The 24,494-nt window shown below is 47.6% G+C and overlaps 2 protein-coding genes and 1 long non-coding RNA gene across 14 annotated transcripts in view; 1 reads left to right on the top strand and 2 right to left on the bottom strand.

The window, feature by feature from the left end:
• The window catches only part of LOC142361878 (uncharacterized), a 128,520-nt gene extending 127,740 nt beyond the window's left edge, over positions 1-780 (bottom strand). For 6 of the 8 annotated variants that reach the window (XR_012764494.1, XR_012764496.1, XR_012764495.1 and 3 more), the window contains exons 1-2: positions 682-780; positions 226-401 (exon numbers count right to left, since the gene is read on the bottom strand). This is a non-coding gene — a long non-coding RNA (uncharacterized LOC142361878). The remainder of the gene's footprint in view (positions 1-225; positions 402-681) is intronic. The other 2 variants (XR_012764492.1, XR_012764490.1) reach the window with 1 other exon arrangement.
• Positions 781-6,581: 5,801 nt separating this feature from the next.
• On the top strand, positions 6,582-22,395 carry VASH1 (vasohibin 1). Its single transcript, XM_075425684.1, has 7 exons — positions 6,582-6,851; positions 11,840-11,928; positions 13,114-13,170; positions 14,255-14,329; positions 15,368-15,749; positions 16,146-16,258; positions 16,829-22,395. Exons 1-7 carry the CDS (start codon positions 6,582-6,584, stop codon positions 16,899-16,901), a joined length of 1,059 nt encoding a protein of 352 aa, XP_075281799.1. The 3' UTR covers positions 16,902-22,395.
• ANGEL1 (angel homolog 1) overlaps positions 7,181-24,494 on the bottom strand; it is a 30,945-nt gene continuing 13,631 nt past the window's right edge. For 4 of the 5 annotated variants that reach the window (XM_075425683.1, XM_075425682.1, XM_075425681.1 and 1 more), the window contains exons 11-12: positions 7,698-7,835; positions 7,181-7,573 (exon numbers count right to left, since the gene is read on the bottom strand). In XM_075425683.1, coding sequence (XP_075281798.1) covers positions 7,377-7,573; positions 7,698-7,835 — 335 coding nt within the window. In that variant the 3' untranslated portion in view covers positions 7,181-7,376. The remainder of the gene's footprint in view (positions 7,574-7,697; positions 7,836-24,494) is intronic. The other variant, XM_075425680.1, reaches the window with a different exon arrangement.

Below are 24,494 nucleotides of genomic sequence, written 5' to 3' on the forward strand. Positions count from 1 at the left end.
CATTCTAGCTTTATCCGAAAGCTCACTGGAGAAGATAATGGACTTTAAAATCAGGTATACTTTTATTCAATTTATGTTCCATCTTTTTTTGCTAGTATAACTTCAGGTTTTAACTGAGCTATGTCTGTTTAGTACTCATACAGAAGAAAGTTCTGTTAACTCTTTTGTGACTCCTAAAACTGGAGTTTGCCACTCTCTTCAGAAAACAAAGCCCCTTTTACTTACCAGTTCAGTAGAATACATTATACCTGTTAGCTGTTCGACTTCCTTTCACTGAAGTTTGATGTGAAACTGTATCAAGTTATAGTCTTTTTCTGAAGAAGAGAGTTGAACTTCAGAAAGCATTTCCACTTGCAGTTTTTTCACTTGTCACCCAGGTATCATGCTGCTTTTTCTGTTCCCTGTTTGGATGAATAAATCTTCAGATGCCAGTTCTACACACAACCCAAATCTCTAGCTTTTGGTCTCACACCCTGCCCCTAAGCTGGGGTGGCACAGAGCATGCAAGATGATGGGCTGTTTGCTTCCTTTCTCAATGCTGAAACTCCACACCCAAGCACTCTTCAAGTCCCTCTCATCAAGCAGAGTTATTATTAAGAACAAATAAGAAACTCCAAATAAAACAGTTAAATGGTAAAGTTCTGATCACCGTCTACAGTCCTTGTTTCAGCAAGTCCTAACCTTTCAGCCTTCTTGAGTCCCAGCGTGATTCTCCACACGTTGGATGACACATGACTGGTGCATCGACCGTGTGACAGACAGGACAGGGAATGCCATGCCACAACGTGCTGGGTTATGTGACAATGTAAGGTCAGTTGGTTGTGTGATAACTCAACAGGTCAACGATAAAGGAAGACAAACGCAGAAGTTTCACAAATATTTACTGACATTTGATAACCTGATTGGATCTAAATCTCCCCTCTCAGATCTGACCTACACAGGAAAAGCAATCAGTATGACTGCACCTGAACAGCAAAATATGTGGAGTCGCTGTATCAGTCTCTGATAAATGCATTCTTAGCTGCCCACAGAATAGGGCTATTCTGGCACTGCTATGCCCATCAATCTCCCAGACAGACTAAAGGTTACATCAGCTTTGCAATCAAATAACAGAAGATTTGCTGTTATCTTCTGAGATCGTCCTGATTACAACTGAGGCAAGAGCAGAATTAGGGGCAAAGGTAGAATTCCTGCTCTGGACAAAGGTCTGATGCAGTGTATGCATACTGCCCAACAGTATACTGATCTCGTAATGGTTTTCTGCACAGCAGAGAATTTCATCGGACATAAAGACATTTGTATGATCAGGCTAAAGGCAGTACAGTTGTGAGCTGGAGAAAACTAAACACAGTTAAAGGGAACAACACACAAACAAAAAAATCCACGTAAAACACGATTTTGAACGCTCTACCTTTAACTGAACGCAGCTTTAAAAAAAAAACAAAACAAAACAACAACCAAACAAATGAAACACTTAAAATAGGTAGTTCACATAATGTGTAAAAAAGATACCACAAAGAAAACTTACATTAAGCCAGTCTTCTCTGATGTTCCACTCCAATATACACTGTTTCTCTCATTTAAGTGCAGTAACTTGAATTCAAGAGGCTGCTTGTATGAGCAAGGGTCATTCATGGAAGCAAGTTGAGCCTACTTCACTTACAGAGAGCCCTACAAATAAGCAAAACCTCTCCCCACCTTCAGTGGTCAATACATTAGGCCATTGATTTTCAGGCAGAGAAGAAAGGGCCATAGGGTATTTTAATAGGTCATAGGGGTCCTTTGCCCTCCTCACAAAACAGGATCAGCTCTAACTCCTGACCGACAAACAATGATTGAAACTTTTCAATTATATATAGACTCTGCTGAGGCCATTTCTTTCAGTCTTTCATTGTCCTTATGGAAAGTTTTTTCTAATATAGAACTTGAATTTTCCTCATTACATTTTAAACGTGTATTATTTCTTGTTCTACGCACCCTAGAAGTACAAGACATGTCTTTTATGTATCTAAAGACTGTACTCTCTTATGCTTCTCTTCCCCTAGACTTAACAAATTCAGCTCCCCCACTTATTCCACACAAAAAACAAGGTTCACATAAATACGTTCATAGAACATAAGTACTGTGAATCCAAATTAACACCATGTCTCACATAATAATTTTGCATAGAGAAGCTATACAGGTTTCCTCCTCATCCCTTCACTGAGCACAGCAGCTCTGCTAACGCATCAGGCCAAAGCCATCGTGGACTCCACCATGACATCCCTCCCAGCCCACTCCTCTCAGCAATGGGACTCAGCTAGACACCGCAGGGCCCAAGCAGTCAGGCAGCTGCAAACCTCGCTTCCTGCCCTTCAGCTCCTCACCTCCTCTCGTAACCACCACCAGTAGAGTCAAGCCTGGATGAAAATACGTGAATGTGCAGGAAGTATCTGACAGATGTCCTACGGGTGCAAAGGAATCTGTGATACATAGGAATACAGCTCTCAGGACAAGAGCCCTCACAAAGTGTGTTGCAAGCTATCCAGTGTGATACAGAGGCACTGGGTGACTCAGTTGCAATGTTCTGAAAATCAGTTTGGACAAACTACAGGTGCCTTTGAAAGAAGCATTCCGAACACACACAGAATGAAAGAGAGTTAATATGCAAAAAACAATGAAGGAAATTCAATGGGTTTTGATAACACCTTCAGAACTAAATAAACTCTGGGAAATAGATTCAGAAAGACGCTGATTTGTCACGTGAGGCTTTCTTTTCACTGAGCTCTTTCAGGAATACAGAAAAGGGAACCCACTCCAAAACAGTTACAAAAAAGGAAGTTAGTGGCACAGAGAAGATTAAATCACAATGAGTTAAGCCAAGATGAATAAAGACAGCACAACCCCTGCTCATGCTCTGAGCAACATTTATTGTGATATGAAGGGTTCTAGTTCACACTAAGACTGTGTATGTTAACTCAATTGTGGAAATAGTGGACTAAAATTGCTGTCAAGAACTAGAAATCTCTGGTAAGTGTTTTCATTGCTCCTATGGAAGTTCACAAAGACACTGCTTAAAGAACAACCTCATGCTTTTAAAGATTTTTTTTAAACAGAATCACAGAATGTTTGGGGTTGGAAGGGACCTCTGTGGGTCATCTAGGCCAACCCCCCTGCCGAAGCAGGGTCACCTACAGCAGGCTGCACAGGACCTTGTCCAGGTGGGTCTTGAATGTCTCCAGAGGGGGAGACTCCACAACCTCCCTGGGCAGCCTGTTCTAGTGCTCCATCACCCTCAGAGGGAAGAAGTTCTTCCTTATGTAAAATGAGGAAAAAACGTAAAATGACAGTCTAATAGTAAATGATTGGCAGAAATTAAGAAATGAAATATTAACCAAAATGTAAAAGACATTATGAAACAGAAAGTTTCGTATGGATATCACTCCCTATCCATGTTTACAGAAACAAATTTTGGATCCCCTCCAATAGAGACAAAACTCCCAATTCACCCAGAAGAGCAGAGGAGAGAATTACTTTTTCAAGTGCTCTCTACACCACTTGAACACTTTTATCAAATATTTTCTATCTTATGAAATAACTTTATTCAAAGAAGTGCTGACTCAATTTCAATCCTTTATCAACCTATTTATTCCTTCACCACCAGCAAATCTTAACTCTGTCTTAACAAAGCTTCACCCATTTAAACCAATCTCGGGTGTGATTCATACAGAGTGCCTGCACAGGCTTCTTCTACAGAGCATAGGTAAATGAGTTTTATACTGTTATTAAACAAAAAATGGATGGCCTTCTGGTTGCTCATTGTCCTAGCCACAATAATCTGCTAGGAGGAAATAGAGGCAGTGTTTAATGTCCATTCCACAGCCTGCGCCCCAGGTAAGAACATTCGCAGACAAGGGAGCACCAGCTGGGCAGAAGAGGCAGCGAGGTCTCTGTCCACTGCTGTCACCTCAGTTACGTTCAGTCCCTGCTGCAGGGACTGGCTCATTCACCAGGGTTGTGCTCTGTTCTTTCCCAGCTAAACAAAGTGCAGTGCCGTTTTGTGACCTTAAAATACTGATCCCCTGCTGCTGCCGCCAAATTATTTCAAGGAGGGAGGGACACTGCCTAATAATTAACTAATATAAACCGAAGCAAAAATCCACTTACTAGCCTTATTTTGAGGCCTGGTGATGATTATCAGCTACATTTGCTCCAACTGAGATTTGAGAATACAATTTAAGGCTTTACAGGAACAAGGATTGTATTTCACTTCCACTCTCACACATTATTTTCGTTTTTAGGAAAGAGTAATTCTTAACATGCCAAAAATGCCAACAAATCTTTATAAAATCTCTGGATGCAAGTCAGGGTTATTAGCATTTCTCTCTTACAGGTAAAAAAGCTGAGGTATAGAAGGCAATGTGAATTACCAACCGTGAACTAGTACCGGAGCTCAAAACCGAAACCAGCGTCCTGCTTTTACGGACAGCTGCCCACAGAGCATTACAGGAGAAGTGACATTTCTCTCCGAAATCCTCTGCCAGACTCCATAATGGTTACACCCAGTTCTCAGGTCGCATCATATCCCATGGCAACCATACCCAGGATGTATTGCCCTCATTCCCCACACTGACACTGAACAACAGCACTTTCTTTGGAGTGCTAAATGTAAGCATTTCCAGATGGCCTTTAGAAGGTTCCCCAGCAGCTGGCCTGATACTTTGTACACCTTTCTTTTACTCTGTGCCTAAGTTATAGAACACTTTTGTATTAGAGCTTCCAAAATATGGATTAAAATTACAGGGTGGGGAGAAAACAGAGCAAGCAATCCTGCCCATGGCAAGACATAGACCAGCGCTTATTGATAAGCACACAACCGTTGTGCCAGGAACACACTGGGCAAGAATAGGCTTCTACATCTCCTGCATTGTGTGGGGAACCTCCCATCACTACAGGAAGGCTGAAACAGAGAACCACATGGTGAAGCCAGAACCAGGTGCTCCATCTTTCACTTGTGGTGCATCTCCACACCTCAGAAGAACACAAACCAGCAGTGTGCCCAGGTGGCCAAGAAGGCCAATGGCATCCTGGCTTGTATCAGGAATAGTGTGGCCAGCAGGAGTAGGGAGGGGATCACCCCCTGTACTCGGCACTGGTGAGGCTGCACCTGGAGTACTGTGCTCAGTTTTGGGCCCCTCACTACAAGAAGGACATTGAGGTGCTGGAACATGTCCAGAGAAGGGCAACACGGCTGGTGAGGGGTCTAGAGAGCAAGTCTTATGAGGAGCAGCTGAGGGAGCTGGGGCTCCTTAGTCTGAAGAAGAGGAGGCTGAGGGGGGACCTTATTGCTCTCTACAGCTACCTGAAAGGAGGTTGTAGTGAGGCAGGTGTTGGTCTCTTCTCCCAGGCAGCTAGTGATAGGACAAAAGCTAATGGCCTCAAGTTGTGCCAGGGGAGGTTTAGGTTGAGCATTTGGAAAAATTTCTTTACTGAAAGGGTTGTGAAGCATTGGAACAGGCTGCCCAGGGAGGTGGTTGAGTCCTCATCCCTGGAGGTGTTCAAAACCACATGCAGGAAGGGCACTTCAGGACATGGTTTAGCAGGCATGGTGGTGATGGGTCGATGGTTGGACTTGATGATCTTGGAGGCCTTTTCCAACCTTACAGATTCTATGATCCCATTCTGCGATTCTTTCCAGGCAGAGGCGCCCTGCTGGGCCCCTCCCACGAGGGACACACTGCGCGTAGCGCACCCAGAGACCAGAAACACAATCCAGGACCACTCTGTGCCGCTTGGTAAGGCAGAACAGGAGCAGTTACCTTCTCTGCCGCTCCTTGCTTCCTACCCGGCGATTTCAACCCAGCTCTTCTGTTCCTCAAAGCTACCCCGCTGTGAAAAGTCGCTCCCGCTTACAGCGCGCCGCCGCCCGCCGCCCCCCTCCAGCCGCCCGGACCTGCTGCCCCTCCCACCTCCCCCACCCCAACCCAACCCCCAGCGAGGGCCGCAACCCGGCCTTAAACGGCCGCTTCGTGGCCCCGCCCCCGTGGCCTCGCCCCCGGCCTCCCCCCAGCGGCTCGCTCCCGCCCTATCGCCCGGCCGCAGCCGCCGCCCGCCCTTATCGCCCGCGGGCCAGCCGCGACCCGGGGCCTGCGAAACCCCGCGCCGCCCGGCCCGGGGGCGGAGCGCAGGGGAGCGGCACCCGGCCCGGCCCCGCCCCGCCCAGCGCGGGGTCTTTGTTACCCCGCACGCAGCATCCGCCGGGGAGGCGGCTGTCCTCCCGCGCCCCGCCGAGCGCTCGGGAGGCGGCGCGGCGGGGGCGCCCCGGCGGCAGGCTCGCCCCGCCCGGTGCCCGCCGTCACTGCCGCGGGCGGTCGGGCCGCCGGCGCCTCCCCCCCCCCCCCCCTCCCGCCCCGCCGCGGCGGCCTGATGCGGCACCCGGCGCCGCCCCGCCTGGCTCTCCCTCCCCGGTTCCCCCGAACCCCCTCCGCCTCGGTGTCTCCGGGGGCGAGGCGGGGGCGGTGACGCCCGGTGCGCCGGCCATGCGGCGCGCGGCCCCCGGCGGCCCGGCGGCGGGCGGCGGGCGCTGAGCGCGGGCGGCGGGGATGCCGACGCCGGGGGGCGGCGGGGCCGCGGCGGCCGGCAGGAGCCCACCGTCCGGCGAGGCGGCGGCGGCGGCGGCGCGGGACGAGGAGCAGCAGGAGGAGGAGGGCGAGGAGGATCTCCGCGACGGCGGCGTCCCCTTCTTCGTCAACCGCGGCGGGCTGCCCGTGGACGAGCCCACCTGGGAGCGGATGTGGCGGCATGTGGGCAGGATCCACCCCGACGGGGAGCGGGTGGCGCGGAGGATCCGGGGCGCCGCCGACCTGCCCAAGGTGAGGAGCCCCCCCCGGGGGCAGCGCCCAGGCCGCGCCGTCCCCTGGGGAAGGGGAGAGGGCTCCCCAGGTCGGGAGCGATCCCTCGGGAAAGGGGCCCCCGGGGGTGCTCCTGCGGGGAGCAGAGCCGCGCCGTGACCGGGAGGGCGGCCGCGGGGCTCTGCCCTGCCTTGGAGTGCCGGCAGCACCCGCCGCTTCCCAGGCCCGGCTGGAAAACGGACTTCGTGATGGCTGAAGTGCGAGCCCCGCGGGAGGGAAATGGATCGCCATGGAGAGGAACACCGGGTAAATGATGAGCACGTGAGGAGAGTTAGGTTTAGAGCAGTCCGGGTGCTTGAGATGGGAGGATAAGTGATGCAGGCAGAGGTGAGGTCTTTGGACAGGGAGAAATTAGATGTGGGCACAGCCTCCCACAGCAAAAGGCATTCCTGCACAGAACGGTGTCTGTCAGGAACGGCACTCTTAATACCAAAGAGTTTTAAGAGCAGTTAGCGAATGCTTGCAGAGCTTGTTGCTGTTGTAGGGTCAGATGTTGTGATTTCTAAGCGTGCTCCTGGACTTGCTGCAGAGAACTCCACGAAAAGATGAACCAGTGATTATTTCACTTAACCTTGCGCCATACTGATCATTCGCATGTGAATTCTTGCGGTGGTTGCTATCCATGTTGCACCTCAGCCGTGAGAAAAATCTCCCCCTTTCACTGGCATCCTGTGAACAAAAGACTGCAAACATTTGGTGTGTCACTCCGTCGGCGGGCTATGAGAGTATCCCATCACGCTAATAGACGAAATTCGAATGGGAAAATGTGAAGCTTTTTCAGCTCGGGCTTTTTTAGCAAGGGCTTACCTCCTTGGGAAGGTGATCTGAAGTGCACAAGAACATGCTGTATTACATACTGCCCAGGCAATCCGTACTGCTTTCCGTAAGAAACTCTGGAGAAGCATGTGATGTAACAGCCTTTGTGCAGCAAAGAGTTACAGGCATCTGTGGCAGCAAACAAGAATAAATCTTGAATCCTGATTTACAGTCTCTATTTTAGAACCCCACTAGAGTTTTCCTTCCTTTTCAGATTTCCTTCCTCTCCTGTCACTTTGTCCTGACCTGGGTGAAGGCCAAAAACATGTTTCGGAACAACTGGAACATGCACTACTTAATTTCCTGGCCAAAAGGGCTGATTTGGCCAGGAGAGGTGAGGGAAATTGAAGAAAGAAGTTGACAAACAAGAGCCCGGTGCAGGAGGGGAGCGAAATACAGTGTTCAGTCCCTGGTTTTAGTCTTAGTGTGAAGTACTTCCACTGTTCTCACTTTATAGTCTTGATGCCACGGGGCTACAGGTGGTATGAGCTCATGCAATAACAGGTGAAACTGGGCTTCTTTCTTTTTGGTGTCTGCTAGCACCCTGGGCACCAGATCTATAAACTCCATTCAATGCTCCGCAATCTGAGATCCCATTCCCAAGCTCACCAGGCGTACAGCTGAGAGGATGCTGGGGTGCAGGAAGCAGCTGGGCTGGATGGGCTCTGTTTCCCTAGCTCCTTTTCCCCTCTAGGGATGTGGTTTTATCTTTGAGGGCTGCTTATATCACCACCCATCTCCGTACCCTCAAGTTGCTTTGAATGGCTGATGCAACAGATGAGAATTAGGGGAATGACTGTACCCTGCAGGGCCAGCTCCTTCAAAAAACCAGGTACTCTCCATGTGCTAGAGGGTAACTAAGCTTTTTTAGGTGTTGGGAATTGGACAGTGGTTTGCCTACTCCAAAATTCTTGGCCTTGAACAGTAGCCAGTATTGGGGGAAATAACTTTCAAACGAGTTGTCCATAAACTAAACTTAATACCATAAAATGACGACTGCAGGAGGCTGTGATCAGACTTTACAGATCAGCTGCAGGGAGCTGAGAGCTCAGAGATGTCCTCTGGTCTCCATTTCCTTCCAGTAGATTTGGGGTTCGTGGGCATTGAGTGAGCGGTGCCCCGGCGGCAGGACGTAATTGACTGGCCTTGCATGCGAGGCTGGAGGGTGCCACCCTCCCGCAGATTATTTCCCTTCTAGCAACAGGGTGGGGTATTGCTTCGCTTAGAGCTGCTGCGACCATCAGATGAGTGCACACTGGAAATACAAAGTGATGTGTGCTCACCTCATTAAGGAATGATGGATTTTAAATGAGGTGGTTATGAAGGCAAAGACAGGAAGAGTTGCATCTAATGGGTTCAGAGAGAGAGAGAGAGAGAGAGAGAGAGAAAATCCAGTTTCTTTAGTCAGGCTAACAACTGGGATGGATATTTCTCCCGTGTTGCTTACAAAAGGCAGATGAGGGAGGTGTTTGGATACATATAGCCACCATAAAACAAACTGTTGCTAAAGTAGGCTGGCCAAAAAAGCACTTCTGTGGTACGGCTAAGGGTGGAGCTTTGCCTGTGCCTTGCTCCCATCTGCCTTGTCTCACGTACAGCACGGCCCACTTTGTGCATGAAAACCTCTGTTGTACTTGGGATCTCCTTTCTAAAAGCAGAGTCCCAATCTCATGCATATAGGCAGCCTGCCGGGGTGCATGAGTCTAGGAGTGGGGGGATATAACCCCTCCACACAAGTGATGAGGGACCAAGGACATGTTCGGTCAGTCTGCTAAGCTGGGCAGAAGCATGTGATCTGGGAAATCTGGGCTCTCTTCCTAGCTCTTGTTCCAGCTTTCAGAATAACTAAAGGGAAAGCAAAATAGATCTGATTTTCTATCTCTTCTGCCGCAAATAAATTACTCTCTGCTTCCTGGAGGATTGTGAAGACTGCCTAATATTTATAGCCCTTCTGAGATGTGCAGTAGACGATGCGGGGTAAGAACAAAGCATTAGGGTCTCCCATCCTGTCAGTGTGGGATTGAGGGATGGAGACTTTACTCCTCTCCTCCTGCTTTCGTTGCCCCATTAAAATGCTATAGACCTGATGCACAAGAAACTGTAGCCCAGTCTGGGCTGCAGGCCCAGATCTGAGAGAGAGAGCATGCTGTACTTTTCATCAGTTTAATTACTTGAGGTGCAGGAGGCTCTTCTGCGTTAACTAGTCCCCTGCTGAACTGGTTGCCATTACGCTGTCTCTGTGCTGCAGAGTCCTTTGAGAAAAAGGGGATCTGGGGGTCTGTACTAGTAAAGGGAGGAGTAACTACCCACAATCACTAGTCTGTGCTGTCAATGTGCGCTTAATCCATCGGCCTCCACTCAGAAAGCATGAAGGTCTCCAGGCTGAAGAAATGAAACAAAGTTAAATAGTCAGCCTGTCCTGGTTGTTACCTCTTTCATTGTTTCTGCCTGGAAATTATTTCCTGTGACTCAGTGTGTCAGCTCACAGCATCCGAACTGACTCAGCTCATGCGGTTCCAGAGGCGGCTTCATCCCTGTGCCACTTTCTGGAGCCTTCCCTGCTCCTGCTGCAGCGGAACAAACCCAGTTCCACATCGACTCCGGTGCCATCTCCTGCAAGTGAGCCAGACGGTGCCTCTGCTTGCTCCAAGCAGGGTGCGTAGCTGAGGCACTGGAGATGGCAATTCGCACCTCCAAGAGGTGCTAGGAAAATGGGTACCAGTGGCCAAATCCTGCTACTTAGTTTAACAAAAAAAAGATCAAAACATGGGAGAGAAAATGGACAGAGACTGAGTTTAGCTCAGTGTTTACTTGCTGGTTGTGTTTGGAGCTAGACTGAAAACCACTTACAGATTACAGTTTCCAGAGGCAGCAACAGCCCATCTCTCAAGGTTAAGCAGCCTATGGCCCCTGTGCTGTGCAGGCACAAAGCAGAGTGTGACCATGTGGCAAACCAGGACAGGGAACGGATCTGACTGAAGACTGCCTATGCCTGCTGACTCGGCTTTCAGCTGGTTCAGGTGCCTGACCTGGTTCACCAGTCACTTTTGCCAGCCCAGGCCAGAAGGAGGTGTGGAAATGAGTGGCCACAGAAAAATTCGTGGAGGGCAAGGAGTGGCTAAGCAGTGCTGCTGGCTACAAAACCATGGCCAGCAGAGGCAGCTGTGCACAGCAGACTTGAAGGCCCAAGGGAAGATCTGGTTCTGACTCACTGCTTAGCTGGGGATAGCCCAGCTCTGGGGGAAGTCTGAGGAGGAACTGAAATGCTAAAAACAAAACTGCTGTGAAAAGCAGTCGGGTGTCAGAGGGGTATGAGCAAGGCATGAGCTATCCTTGAGAGCAAAAATGCTGGGCTGTTTCTCCAAGCCTGTCAGTCACACCAAATTCATCTTCTCGGTTGTATTTGTCCTGTGGACAGGACACTTTCTCTTTCCTTAGACACATTTTCTCAGCTGCTGACAAGGCTGCAGTTATCCCCTGTGGAGCAAATGGTGAGGAAAATCTGACTGGACCTGTAAGGCTGAGGCCTCAGAACGAGACAGCAGTCCGAACACTGAACTTCCAGAAGTCATTCTCTAACCATGTAATTCAAAACAAAAACACTGCAGGGGGGCAGTCATGATGCTGTCAAGCCTGTGTCCTAGTCAGTGCCAACTCACCTGAAATGCCAGGAGGCAGTGAGAGACCTTTATACCCTTGCTTACAGGACTGTTCCATGCTCTGGTGGCTTTGGGGAAACTCATTCTCAGTTTTTGCCTGACTCTCCTCTGTTTTTTGTTTTGTGCCTTCCAGACTGTATACTCAAATGAGGCCAGGCTCCCTCATGCGATAGCTCTCCTGTCTCGCCATCTTGCTTTGTCAGTTAATTTTATCTTATTCTTCCAATGTAACATTGCCTAAATGCAGGACCCTTTCACACAGTTTCTCTTGCAGCTCTGTGGTGGTGCTTTCATTCTGAGTCCCTTCCCAGTTATCAGTGTGGGAACAGAGTAATGTTCATGGTGCAGTCACTTCAGGCAGCAAAAAGGGCCTGGTTTCAGAGGAACACAGTCCCCGTAGCTATGTGCCACTGAGTTCAGCAAGAAGCTGGAGAGGTCCAGAAGCAGTGATTTATGTTCTGTTCCCTGTTTCAGATTCCCATACCAAGTGTGCCTGCGTTCCAGCCATCCACCCCTATCCCTGAGCGCCTGGAAGCTGTACAGCGCTACATCAGGGAGCTTCAGTATCCTTCACTGTTACCTCAGTCACTGGTGTGATAACCCAGGAAGAGGGAGCGAGGGCACTTTCCTTCCCTGTGCAGAACAGAAAAGCTCATTCTGCTGTAGCTGGAGAGGAACCGAAACTTGCCCCCTGAAAACAGGAACATGGACTTGGGATGATGGTTTGTTTTGCTGCTGTTTCTTTTCTTTTCTGCCTGAGTTACCTTCTGATCCTGTTCGCTCCATGTAAGAAATGGGCATGTTGTCAAGGGCCTTTCCTCACTACCCACCCTTCTAGGTCAGTGGCTTTACAGCGCCGTTTCGTTAAAAACACACACATCGGAGACCCTGACAGCTGCGTCTCAGATGGACTGCAAACTGTGTCACCTAACTGTTAAGGCATGGATCAGCTGCAGTGGTGAGAAAACTGCCTCTCGGGTCATCCTACTCGAACTCACTTCTCTGTAGCTGTCTAAAAGGCAGTCAGCCACCCTGCTTTTGTGCCTCTCTGGCATCCTGCCCCTTTATACGCAGAGCTGCCTGTGTGCCTGTGTCCTGAGAATGAGATTTCTCCATCCCTGTTGTGCTGGACAGCAGGTATGTGCCATGCAAACACAGTCTAATCTTGCTGACGAGATACAGAGCTGGCTCTGGCTTCAGCCCTAAAACAAGGTAAGAAGGCAAGACCTTTTGGCACCTCTCACCCATCGAAGGTGATTGTGTTCCGGACTGGGTCCCAGTCAGTCTTAGAATAAGGTACCATGAATGTTTCAATGCTCCGTGTGTTCTGTGCAGACTGGAGAAGGCAGAGATCTACCAAACTTTGTTCTGCCCTGGTAACTGGAAAGCTGAGCAGAGCATGTGCTGTCAGCATGGACCTGTGACAAAGGGAGTGGAAACCTCTGTGTGGGGAGGAGAAAGAGAAGAATTGACAAGAAGGAAGTACAGTGGAAGTAAGGAGGGACTATAAATGGGAGAAAAGCAGGAGAGGCAGGCGGGGACTTTCTTGCATTGCTGTTGTATTTGTGGGATCATGACTTTGCTGCCGTACTTGCTATCTAAAAGTATCTTCCTAAGGATCATGACTTCAACTGGCCGTACTTGCTAGTTACTTGTTACTTACTAGTAAGTAACATTAAAGTTCGTCAGACACATTTTCTTCAAATTCTACTTTCCAAGCTGCCAAGCCCTTAACTTCTTGCCTCCAGGTACAATCACACTGGGACACAATTCTTTGAGATCAAGAAGAGCAGACCTCTGACTGGGTAAGTGCTGGCAGCCCCTACGGCAATTAATCTGTGTTTTAAGATGTTGGGGCCTTGCTGTGCCCACTGCTTTTTCTTCCATCCCCTGGCCAAGGTCTAGGTGGCACTCAGGGCTTTCAGTACTGCAGCTCCATCCGACTTCAGGTGACTTTATTGTCTGTTGCCTGGGGCACAGCTGGGCAGAGCTGTGTCTGGCCTATCTCAAGGACAAAAGTAAGTTTCGTTGTGATGAATCAGTAAATCCAGTAAAAAACGTAAACATATTATTTCAAAAATGTGCAGATTCTGCCTAACTGGAATATAACTATATGAACTTCTGATGGATTCTGAAATTGGGTCCTGCCCTAAACAAGCTTCGTAAAAGCCAAGTATCTTTACAGGTCTAACTTCATAGCTCCAGTGAGTGCCTTTGCAGAACCTAGGCCCACTAAGCTTTCGGTGTCTCATACTTTGAAGGAGAAGGGGGATTCTTCTGACTGCAGATTGTGGGAAGAACTGTGCCTCATAAATTCCTGGAGATAAGCACCTGATGTTCATTGACTCTTGGCCAGCATATTGAGAGTCTCCCAAGACTGGCTTCTTACTATTGGTCTAGTCCATAGACTTATGTGACCCCAAATGTCTTCTGTTGTAATCGGTGCAATATCTCCTCCACAGTATTGGTTGAATGGAGAGCGGGGTTGATGCCAGAGAAGAGGGCTTCACTGTGCTTGAACCTTGTGAGGCAAACATTGCTGGCTTTTGCTCCTTTGAGGCTTCTGCTTGTGGTCACACTGGTGGCTGTCCAGAACTCACCGAGCCAAGTGTTGTGGTCTCCCTGAGAACAGAGGTTGGCCTAGTAGGCAGCTTTTCTGCAACTCACTGAAGGGAGCTCTTTCTAAGCAGCAACAGCATGTGGTAGAGACCTGGTTTGGATTTAGTATCTTCTTAAAGAAGATATTTTCTCCTCTTCCTTGTTCTCAGTGGGCCACCTTCTCTCCTGGAAACCTACCTTATATGTATAGTGCAAAAGGGCTGAACTGGCCGTACTTGCATAGCACAAGCCCTCTAACCGCCCTCATCTTTCCCCTGTCCCACTCTGCAGGCTGATGGACCTGGCCAAAGAAATGACCAAAGAGGCCCTGCCAATAAAATGCCTGGAAGCTGTGATCCTGGGAATGTATCCTTTCCTCTTGGAATTGTGCATATCTGTCCATCCTTGTGTTTTCTCCGCTGCTCTCTTACAATGCTTTGAGGCTGCTGATAATATTGTCACCAAGCCCCATATTCCTCTGTTTTCCCTCCCCAGCTCTCCCAAAAAAACCCACTAATAAAATCCAAATCCAAGCAATTCTCTGAAATATCAGAACTAGTTCTTCGGAGTTGCTCCTCCTTCCCCAAGGGTGGTGCTGCCCTGGACAACTCTACAAGTGAGTAAAAGATAAAGGAAGGATCTAAGCAAATCTGAAGAGGGGCAAAAATATTAGCTAAAGTTAGGTCAGGAAGTCCTTTGTGGATAACACCAGTCCCTTACCGCAATGTTGCCTGCATGTCTTCTACATTAAAATAAGTCAGGAATCCTCCCCAACTTCTAATTATGGTGTATGTCACGTTACTATTGTGTCTAACACTGCCTGCCAGCTCAGGCAGTACCTTTAATAATTCTAGATGTGTGTCATCTTTAAGCACACATCTTTCCTAGCCATCTTCCAGGCTTAGGCTATGTCACTCGGGCTACAGACTCTTGACACACATTGGCAAAGACACCTGGAGGGGCAGAGATAGCAAGCAAATGGTTCAGAAGGGTAGTCTGATGAGTATTTTGTCCTGAAGGTTCCTTAGTTTGTGTGTGAAGTAGTAGCTAGTTATACAGATTGAAACAAACTGAGGAATAATGCTACAGCATTAACAGTTTGGGAGCTATGAACACAGTACCCTCAAGGTGTTAGCATTGCAACTTCTGCATCGCAAAACTGGTACAAAATTAACTTCCCTTTGTTGACTGTCTTGAAGAGGCCAAGTCTGGTTTCCCCATGACCCAGATGAAAGTAGGGCAGCTTGCAGTGAGCGGGACTCTTGATCTGGAGAACAAATCCTGCTTATGTGATGCCTGAATCAGTGGTGAGTCTGCCGAGCAGGCTGGGAGGGTTTGGAGCAGGAAGTATCTTATAAAGAAACTGGTATCGCTGGTCTTTTCCTGAATAGCGGCTGCTGTCAGTTACCTCACCAACAACATGACCACGCTGGACCGTTTCCCCATCAGCTTCAAAACCCACTTCTCAGGGAACTACTTCCGACACATTGTGCTGGGGGTGAACTTTGGAGGCCGCTATGGGGCACTGGGCATCAGCCGACGTGAGGAGCTCATGTACAAAGCACCCGTCTTCCGCACACTGAGCGAACTCATCTTTGACTTCGAGGAGGCATATCGCCGCTGCTGGCACACTCTCAAGAAGGTGAAGCTGGGCCACTGTGTGTCCCATGACCCACACAGTGTGGAGCAGATCGAGTGGAAGCACTCCATCTTGGATCTAGACAAGCTAACCCGGGAAGACTTCCGCAAAGAGCTTGAGAGACATGCCCGTGACATGAGGCTGAAGGTAAGCAGCAAGGACGGAGAAGTAGTTTTCTGCTGCATCCACTGTCTTGCCTGGCTGATGGTGTGCTGGGGGAATGAAGTGGCAAGAGGCTCTCCTAGATGGTGGTGGAGTAGAGGGTGAATTGGAGTCTGGGGGCTATTTTCCTCTGAACACAGGCTGGTCCCCTAAGGGATGCTCATGCAGTACTGCAGTTGCGATTAGTTTGGACTGTATAGTCTTTGGAGCCATAGCTGTCACTGTAGCTTCTTTTTTCTGGCTTTTGCATTTCTGATGCACTTGCCTTGCCTTTTTGTCTTTTAGTCCCATATAATTAATCGTTGCTAGGCTTTGTGTTTTCTGGTTACTTCTCGTATTGGTTTTCTGCTGATGTTGCTCTTACTTTCATTTCTCTGGCAGATTGGCAAAGGAACTGGGCCACCATCTCCCACCAAGGACAGAAAGAAAGATGTCCCCTCCCCACAAAGAGGTCAGGCCAGCCCCCATCGGCGCAACAGCCGGGGGGACCGACGGTGAGTGGGGCTGCTGGGCAGGAGACCTATCTAGAGCATCTCTGTTTTGCTCATGGGCTCCACCTTGCTGTCTGGTTTTGGATCCTTCTGATGTCTTACTAGGGTTCTTTATAACAGGAGATACTTCCCTGACCTGCAGTAGCATTCTTCCCTAGGGAGCTTTTGTGAGATCATCATTGCTTGGGGAGTGAGGGACAGCCGGGTTTTTTTGGTTTGGCAGGGAGGAGGAAGGCAGCTCAAATAGACTGTGATCTTGGTAGCCGATGTTTAACCTTATGCAGGGGTCTGAGTCTCACAGACCTCTGCTCCAAAGAGATTCCAAAAATTACACTGCTGTCAGTGGGATTGTTTTCCTGAAACTGGAGTGGACTTCCTACTCTTCCTAACCTGCATTCTCTTCTGTGGAGATCGTTAGGAGAATTACTGGAGGTTGCAGAGTAACTCTGCCCTCAGTAGTGCAGGATAAGTCTGAAGCTTTCCTGTGCCTTTTCCTGTGCTGCCATCTCTATGTGCAGCACCTCCTGAATGAATAAACAGTTTCTGAACAGTTCTTACCCTCTTTGCTCACAGGCCATCTGCTGAGAAGAAGCCTGCCGATTCCAAAGCCATGCCAGACCTCAATGGGTACCAGATCCGGGTGTGAAGAGAGCTGTGCCGTGTGTGCCTGGCTCCATAGACTTCTTGCTGGCCACAGTTGGGACCTGTCTCCACCTGCAGTGATTCTGACAAAGGGGACAGGGGAGCAGGAGTGGAACAGAGTGCTGATCTTCCCAGGTACTTCCTAGTGGGCCAGTCCCAGAGCTGGATCCCATGGGTCCCAGAGGATTCACCTGCCTGTTTCTGGGAGAGGTGTCCATCTTAATTCACTAAAACAAGTATTTTTTAAGGAAAAAAAAAAAAAAATCTGTACGTTGGTGGGAGTTTGCTGCAGAAGATTATGAAGTGAGTGGGGTCAGCAGACTTGCTATCAATTTTTTTGTGTTGACAGCAAGTAGATGAAGCATCTTGTTGACAATACTTCTTCCGTGTCTGCACAGAAGTCTTCAACCCATGCAAGGCCTGCAGGGCTGAGGGAGAAGTGATGCTGGAATGGGATGGCCCCCACATCTTGTGCAAAAACTCCCGGGTTTGTCATTATGAACACTTTGTTTAGCATTGCTTTTGTGAAAGACAGGGCTGAATTTGCTCAGCCTGATTTATTGACCATGCAAGGGCCTCTCATCTGGAGAAACCACATCTTGTGTGTTTAGTCCTGCCTATTTCAAAGCATTTCATTGTCTCTGAGAGGGCAGACAGTGGGATGATGATCCTCTTTATCCACTGTGATGCTGGTGAGCTGTTGCTTGAAGTCCTTTTGTGGTTGAGTGGGTCAGGATATGCCTATGCCATTGCCATATGAAAACAGGCACAGAGACCTCAATCGTCCCAGCAGTGGAGGCAGGGGCTGGTGGGAAGCCTGAACTTTGAGTCCCCTCTTCATCAGCCTTCTGTTAACTAATAGTGACTGCTGATATGAAAGCTTGCAGAAGGCACTTCAGTCGCTGAGGTACGAGTTTTAAGAGTAAATAGTTAAAGAAGGATTTAATGATGTGAACAGGTTTTACAAGTATTTTTCCTTTCCAAAAGGGTCTTGCTCCTTCCTCACCATAGTGTTAGTGCTAGAGTTACAGACACCTGTTGGTGGGAAGCCCTGCTCGAGGAGATTGCAGCTGCTTTCCTGACAGCTCAGCCTGGAGCCTCCTGAAAGCAGTTCCCCCCTGCCCCTCCCCAGTCCCAGAGCTGTGCTTGTGTTCTGGCTCTTTGATAGCTGCAGTACTTAACAGCACCACCTATGCTAGCCTTCCCCAGAGGGCTGGGCCAGGCCTTTCTGCCCGCTTACAGCCTTGACTTTTCCTACACTTCTTCTCAGGGAAGTGTTGTACTACTGATTAAGCTGTCTAATGCTTGTCAAAAATCTGGAGTGTTGTCAGTCCTCTCTTTGAGGCCTAGGGCCTGGAAACAGTGGGGCTGCCAGAAGTCACAACAGCATGGCCTTCAAGTGATCTGAATGCGTGGATCTAGGGGATGCAAAAACTGAGCTTCAAGTGGGAGCATCCTTGAGAGAAACTGAGTCTTGTTTTATTACAGCACTGGCAAGAAGCTAAACTTTCTGAAATATTAAATATTTAATTTTGCTAGAACTGGGCTTATTCTTTCCTGTGAATGTGTTAAAAACATGATGGAGCTTAGCTCTACCAGTTTTTTTGTTGCAGTATTGCTGTGCCACACCCTCATCTAAGCAGTGCTATTTTGGTGGCAGAGAATGGGTTCTTATCCCCAAACAAATCAGCTCTTCTGTGGAGTTAAAGCAGTGTTAATCCTTGAAGCACCACCCACAAGCGATTTAACTCAGGCCTTACAGGTTCCTAATTGTACATCCTTAACTGTGATGTAACTTGCAAGGCGCTATATCCCTGCCACTGCAGTCTGTCCTTCCAAGCTCTCTTTCTAGTCTGCACTTTTCTGGTATGCTGTATGACCAGCAGGACAATCCACAGGGAGGTAGCAGAACTTGCTGCTGATCCAAGAGAAGGTTAATCCAGAAAAGGGATGCTGGTTTCCACAGTGCAGTGCAACACCTGTCCCCTTCCTTGCACTCCAGCTACGTGCAACAGTTCTAAATTAGACAGCAGTAGCAAGCCAAGTACCCATTTGAATGTGTCCTCTGGTTAGTTTGGTGTGGCTGTAAATTAACACATTTAGCGTCTGGATGCTAACGATGATGTTAGCTGTAAAGGTACCACAGTTACCTGTAAATAATACGGATCACTTGGAAGCCACAAACAGCCTTTGCATAATGTTTGCTATGCAGCGGTCTGAAACTTCAGTGCCACTGGGACTCATACGATAAATTCAAGCAGCAGTCAGCAAGGGAGACTGAACATCCCATTTTATTGAAGTGGATGAAATCGAGAAAAAAATATTATAAAAGCCACTTGGATAAAACTAGGATGCATCCTCACCGTGACTTTGGCTGGTTGGTTAGTTAATTCAGAGTAACTGGCAAGCTCTTGAGAATAATTAGTAGCTTCATACAGAGCACATTCAATAGCTGGACAGACTTGAGCCTTTTTAGATGGAAAGCAGGGGAAGTGTGTTGGGGGGAGGAAGACTTAAAAACAGATGGGGCAAGTGAGGGGTCAGCTGCAAGCTAATGATGCTTTCTTGAGAGCAGGGCAAAAGGGATGCTCAGCAGAGCTAGATCACCAGGGCAGAATGGCATAAAACAAAATGCTGTGTCTGACCTGGTAATTAAACGCCTTCCTGCAGGATGTAACTGAGGCCAATAGCTTAGAAAATCAACAGAAGTGGATGTTTAATGAATGAATGACAGGTAGAGTTCAAGGTCTCTTAATCCTCAGCTGTAGCCAGACAAGAATATCCTCTTTCAAGATATAGCTGCACAATTATGTACATTAGGACGTATTTAATTCTTTTTCTGTATCTAATGTTGACAACTTCTCAAGATGGACGCAGGAGCAGACACAAGCCCTCTACCAGGGTTACTATTTCAAGCCTTCCACTATGTTTCTCTGCATGGCAGAACTCCTGCCCCTTACTGTTTCTGTATCTCCAGTTTAGCAGATGGTGCATGAAACTGGAAAATGACCAAACAATTCTCCCCTTCTTGCTCATGCTCCCTCCATCTTTGTAACAAGACGAATCACTTCAATACAGAGTTTAGCATCCTTGCTAACAAACAAGATGGCATCCTCCTGTGACTGAGAGGATTAGTCCAATCCAGTTTTATGCCATATGAAACTTGAGGGTACAATGAAAGACAAACTTCTCCACTTCCACTTCTTTCCTCTCTCATCCACCTGCTCTGGCTTCTGGTCTGTCTGCATTTAACCATAAGGAAAAAAAGCTGGAGATGAGTCTTTTTCCCTTCTGCAGTCTTTAGAGCTATAGAGAAGGAATGAGAATAAGGAACTAGACTGTAACTCATACTTCTTAGTGACTGCAGAACAAACAAGATGGATCTTGAGGAGTCCTATAAATTAATGTTAAATGTTAATATGATCATTCATGTAGCTCTGGGTTGTAAGTTTCACTGTTCAGTAGGTCTCATCTGAGGTCAATTCTGCAGTCCAAGTCCTGAACTCTGTGGAAGGGAACTGCATCCATTCACTAGGAATGGATAGACACTGCCTATGTTGTTTGTGAAGTCTAGGTGAGCTTTGAAAGACTTGAACAAATGCTGACCTGCTAGTAGCAAAACAATATTAAATGTAATGCAAACCTTGAAATAAGAGTTACAGAATCACAGAATCACAGAATGGTAGGGGTTGGAAGGGACCTCTGTGGGTCATCTAGTCCAGCCCTCCTGCCGAAGCAGGGTTACCTACAGTAGGCTGTAGAGGACCTTGTCCAGGTGGGTCTTGAATATCTCCAGAGAAGGAGACTCCACAACCTCCCCGGGCAGCCTGTTCCAGGGTTCCGTCACCCTCAGAGGGAAGAAGTTCTTCCTCACGTTCAGACAGAACTTCCTGTGCTTCGGTTTGTGCCCATTGCCCCTTGTCCTGTCACTGGGCACCCACCACTGAAAAGAGCTTGGCCCCATCCTCCTGACACCCACCCTTCGGATATTTGTAAGTATATATTAGGTCCCCTCGCAGCCTTCTCTTCTTCAGGCTCAACAAGCCCAGTTCCTCTTTATACTTTTATGTAGACAAGTCCCTTGATACCTGGCCAACTGCAATTTTTTTAATGGATGAATGGATTAGTGAGCAGAACTTTCTGCTACGGTGTCACTCTGATATAAACTTCATATACTAAAGAGCGGGGTTGGCTGTCCATCAGTCTGTGACACACTAGTCTTTTTTAACTCTGATATGATAAGCTAAATGAGTTTTTAGGAACTTAAGATATCTTAGCAAGTGTTTTAGCTGGGAGTGGAGTGCTTTTTTCCAGTTGACTATTTTACCTGTGTGCCACTGTGTGGGTCAGTATATAGTATGCTTGGATCTACCAGAATAAATAACTCCAGAATTATGGTTGAAACATAGTTTCTGTTCATGCAGTAGCTGTATTGCTGTTATCAGATCTGCTTTACGTGAAGAATTTCTTTTTTTTAAAGTATTTCAGGTGAAAGCATTAATCAGGTACCTGCCCCTTAAGGTAGGCTCACATCTGGTGTTGTACAGACTGAAACATGACTGCGCTTAAAATTGCAGGGTTTAAGAAACCATAACGAACAGAAGAATGCTCCTGTTGCCAAAGGGCAAGAGTCTGGATTAGATGGGCTTGACCTTGCTCCAGTGGCTCTGGCTAATCACTTCAGGTGGCTACTTTAGCCGCTTGCTCCTTCTAAGGGAGGTATTTTGAAGCGGTCCTGATGATCAGGCACTAGATGTAAGCAGGAGGTGCCCTGTGTCCCATGCATACTGCGTGTGAAAGTCTGGCTGACATAACACCCAGTATTGCACTGCTCTTGCACTGTTGTCCTGTCAACGTTAAGACCTGCATTGTGGATTTATAACTTAACCTAAGCAGGCAAGTGCTATTCTGGCTTGGTGTTTGCTCTGCCAGAGCAAGGTGGAGATGGTCACTCTACAGCCAAGCTGAACTCCTTAGGGAATTTAATATTTTTGTCTGTTTTCTGAGCAGGTGTTTACTTGTATCACAACCACCCTCCTTCAGTGGTGCCCTGGCCCTGTCTGCTCAAGAGCAACTCAACTTAAGCCCAGAAGGCTACTGAATCCCCTGTAATCTCTGCAGAGCAGAGTTTACCTCCAGGTCAGGGTTGAGATGGTGCTAGTGGGACCAGAGTGGTCCCCTTCCATGCACATCAGTATTCTACTCTAGCACTGATAGGGTGCTCCAAAACCATTTACATCTTTATCACTGGTACAGCTCAGAACTAAGAAATAGAAGGTTTCTTTCTTTAAGAACAATATCATGTGTGTCTTTTTGTAATTAATCAGTGTGGTTCTGTGTTCTTATGTAGCCAACACAGAACTTGTATTTAGATTTAGTTCTTACTGCACTTGCCCTAGCCCCATGTTGATATCATGTTGATATTTCTTCCTGCTTCCTTTGACACTTAGACAATAAAATTCCCTCTGTACTGCTCAGCTTGTGCAGAGAAAACAAGATGTCTGTACTGTCTTTCTTTCCAATTTAAATTTTCCCATTGTCCATCAGCTAAGAAGTCAAAGGCACAGTGTTGAGTGATGGTACCAGACAGATTATGCATAGATGCCCTATATTTGCAATGCTATGGACATGGAAGAACCCTCATTCTCCTTCAGTCATCTAAACAGGTGAGTGTGTCTGTACACACAGAAGCAGCTGCCAGAGAGTAAGAAGTATGTATGTGGCTGTGTAGCAAAGGCTAAAACTCATCTTTTCCTCTTGAACTGCCCTCAGTCAGGCTAGATGGGAAAAAAAAAAAGTCAGTGAATGCAGCAACAGAAATTTCATTCTTGAAACAATACTGTAAGGGTTAACACAAGCCTCTGCTTGCACTGCTCTACTCTTCAACATATGATCCAGCCTCCCTTCCTGGCCTGAAGAGCAATTCTGCTTAAAGTCTGTAGTTCAGTGGCCTTCCAGACTAAAGACCTCAGTAGGACTTCTGAAGACAAATGCTAGGTTAATAAAGGACAGTCAGCTGCAAGATTCAGTGCATTTCCCCAGCAAGGGGGAATCCAACTTTATTCAGGCTATCATCTTTCAGGCATAACATACCCCTTCTCTCTAGGGAAATGAGTAATAGCTGGGACCAGGGCCAGGATGTAGGCAAGCCTACAGCTGGTAGAGGAAAGGAATAAACATCCCCTGTTACTCTAAAGAGAATGGCACATGCAATAGTCCTTCTTAGCTAAGTTAATTATATGAACAACTTCTGCCCTGAGGGGAAGTAATTGCACAGCACCTGGTAGGTGATATGAAGAGACAAAAGAAGAAAGTAGCCACTTCATAAGCCTGCATGGCCTGTGCTCAAGCCCAGGAGTTGACAACAGACTTGAGCAGCAGTAGAAGGCTTCTTGTTCCCCTATTAAATACTTAGGGATTAATAATATCAGGAAAAAAAGACTAAAATGCTGTGACTTCTATAAACCTTTACTTCAGATGCTTGCTTGAAATTGCCCTTTGCCTCATGTCTTACAGGTTTTGCTAAAAATCAGGTAACTCCTAAACCCTGTACAGATGTCCAGGTCAGGGTGACTGCTAGACAGCGTGAGAAAGGCCAAACAGTGACTTGGCCATAGCCAAGATCAAAAATAAGACTTTCTGCTCCTTCTTAGATCAGGCTTTCCTCCCTGTAGCACTAGTTCCTGCACTTCTAGGTTTTTAAGTCAGTTAGAGTTTATGCTTCTTGGACCTTAGTGAAAAACCTTTGTTGTGGAAAGAATACACAACACAGCGAAGCAGTAGTTAAAAAAAAAGGGGGGGGGGGGGGAAGAAACCCAATCAGCTACTATGCTGAGAGGCCCAAGACTGCAAAACTTAAGGCTTCCACATGCCTAACAGTAGACAGAAATCTATTCATGAGAGAGTGAGACTGAGCCTTAAGAGCACCATTCATGCAGATACTGCAGGATTATGGAAGGCAAAGGCATATGACGTGCTGTGGACTGCAGGCCATTACAGACTTCAGTTAACTCAGCTGAGTTGGCTTTCCTGGTTTACATTTTTATTTCGGTAAAGAATGACTGCCATCCTATCTCCAGCCTCACTCTGGGGAAGGAAGGGAGGAGAGGAATAGCGCTGGAGTAACTACTGCATTCATCTACTCCCAGTTCAGGAACAGCTCCTAAAAGTGGCCAGTAACTGCCTGAAAGTGGCCAATAACTGAATAAACTTCAGACTGCTGTAGAAGGCTTTCCATCCAGAAAGAGAAGACTAAAAAACTAAGTAACATTGCTAAGGCTTGAAGTCAAGTCTTTCTTGTGTGTAAAAGGAAAGACTGGATGGAACAACTGCATCTTGCTGTAGCACATGCCAGCGTCTAGTCCAGTCCTTCTCCCATTTGCCACCTCAGCACCTTGAAATCGGCTGTGTTTGTCTAACTGAAGTTATGAAAAATTTTCCAGCTCTACTATACAGCATTCCTATTCCCTTAGAGCACAAGAATATGCAGTCTAGATCTGAAATAAATAAATTTTAAAATCAATAAAAGGGAAAAGAGCTTCAAGACTAGAATGACATTTTCAGTGGAACTTGGAGGATAACTTGCCTTTACAGGAGA

Source organism: Opisthocomus hoazin, chromosome 7 (genome assembly GCF_030867145.1).
Source record: "Opisthocomus hoazin isolate bOpiHoa1 chromosome 7, bOpiHoa1.hap1, whole genome shotgun sequence".
Taxonomy (NCBI): domain Eukaryota; kingdom Metazoa; phylum Chordata; class Aves; order Opisthocomiformes; family Opisthocomidae; genus Opisthocomus; species Opisthocomus hoazin.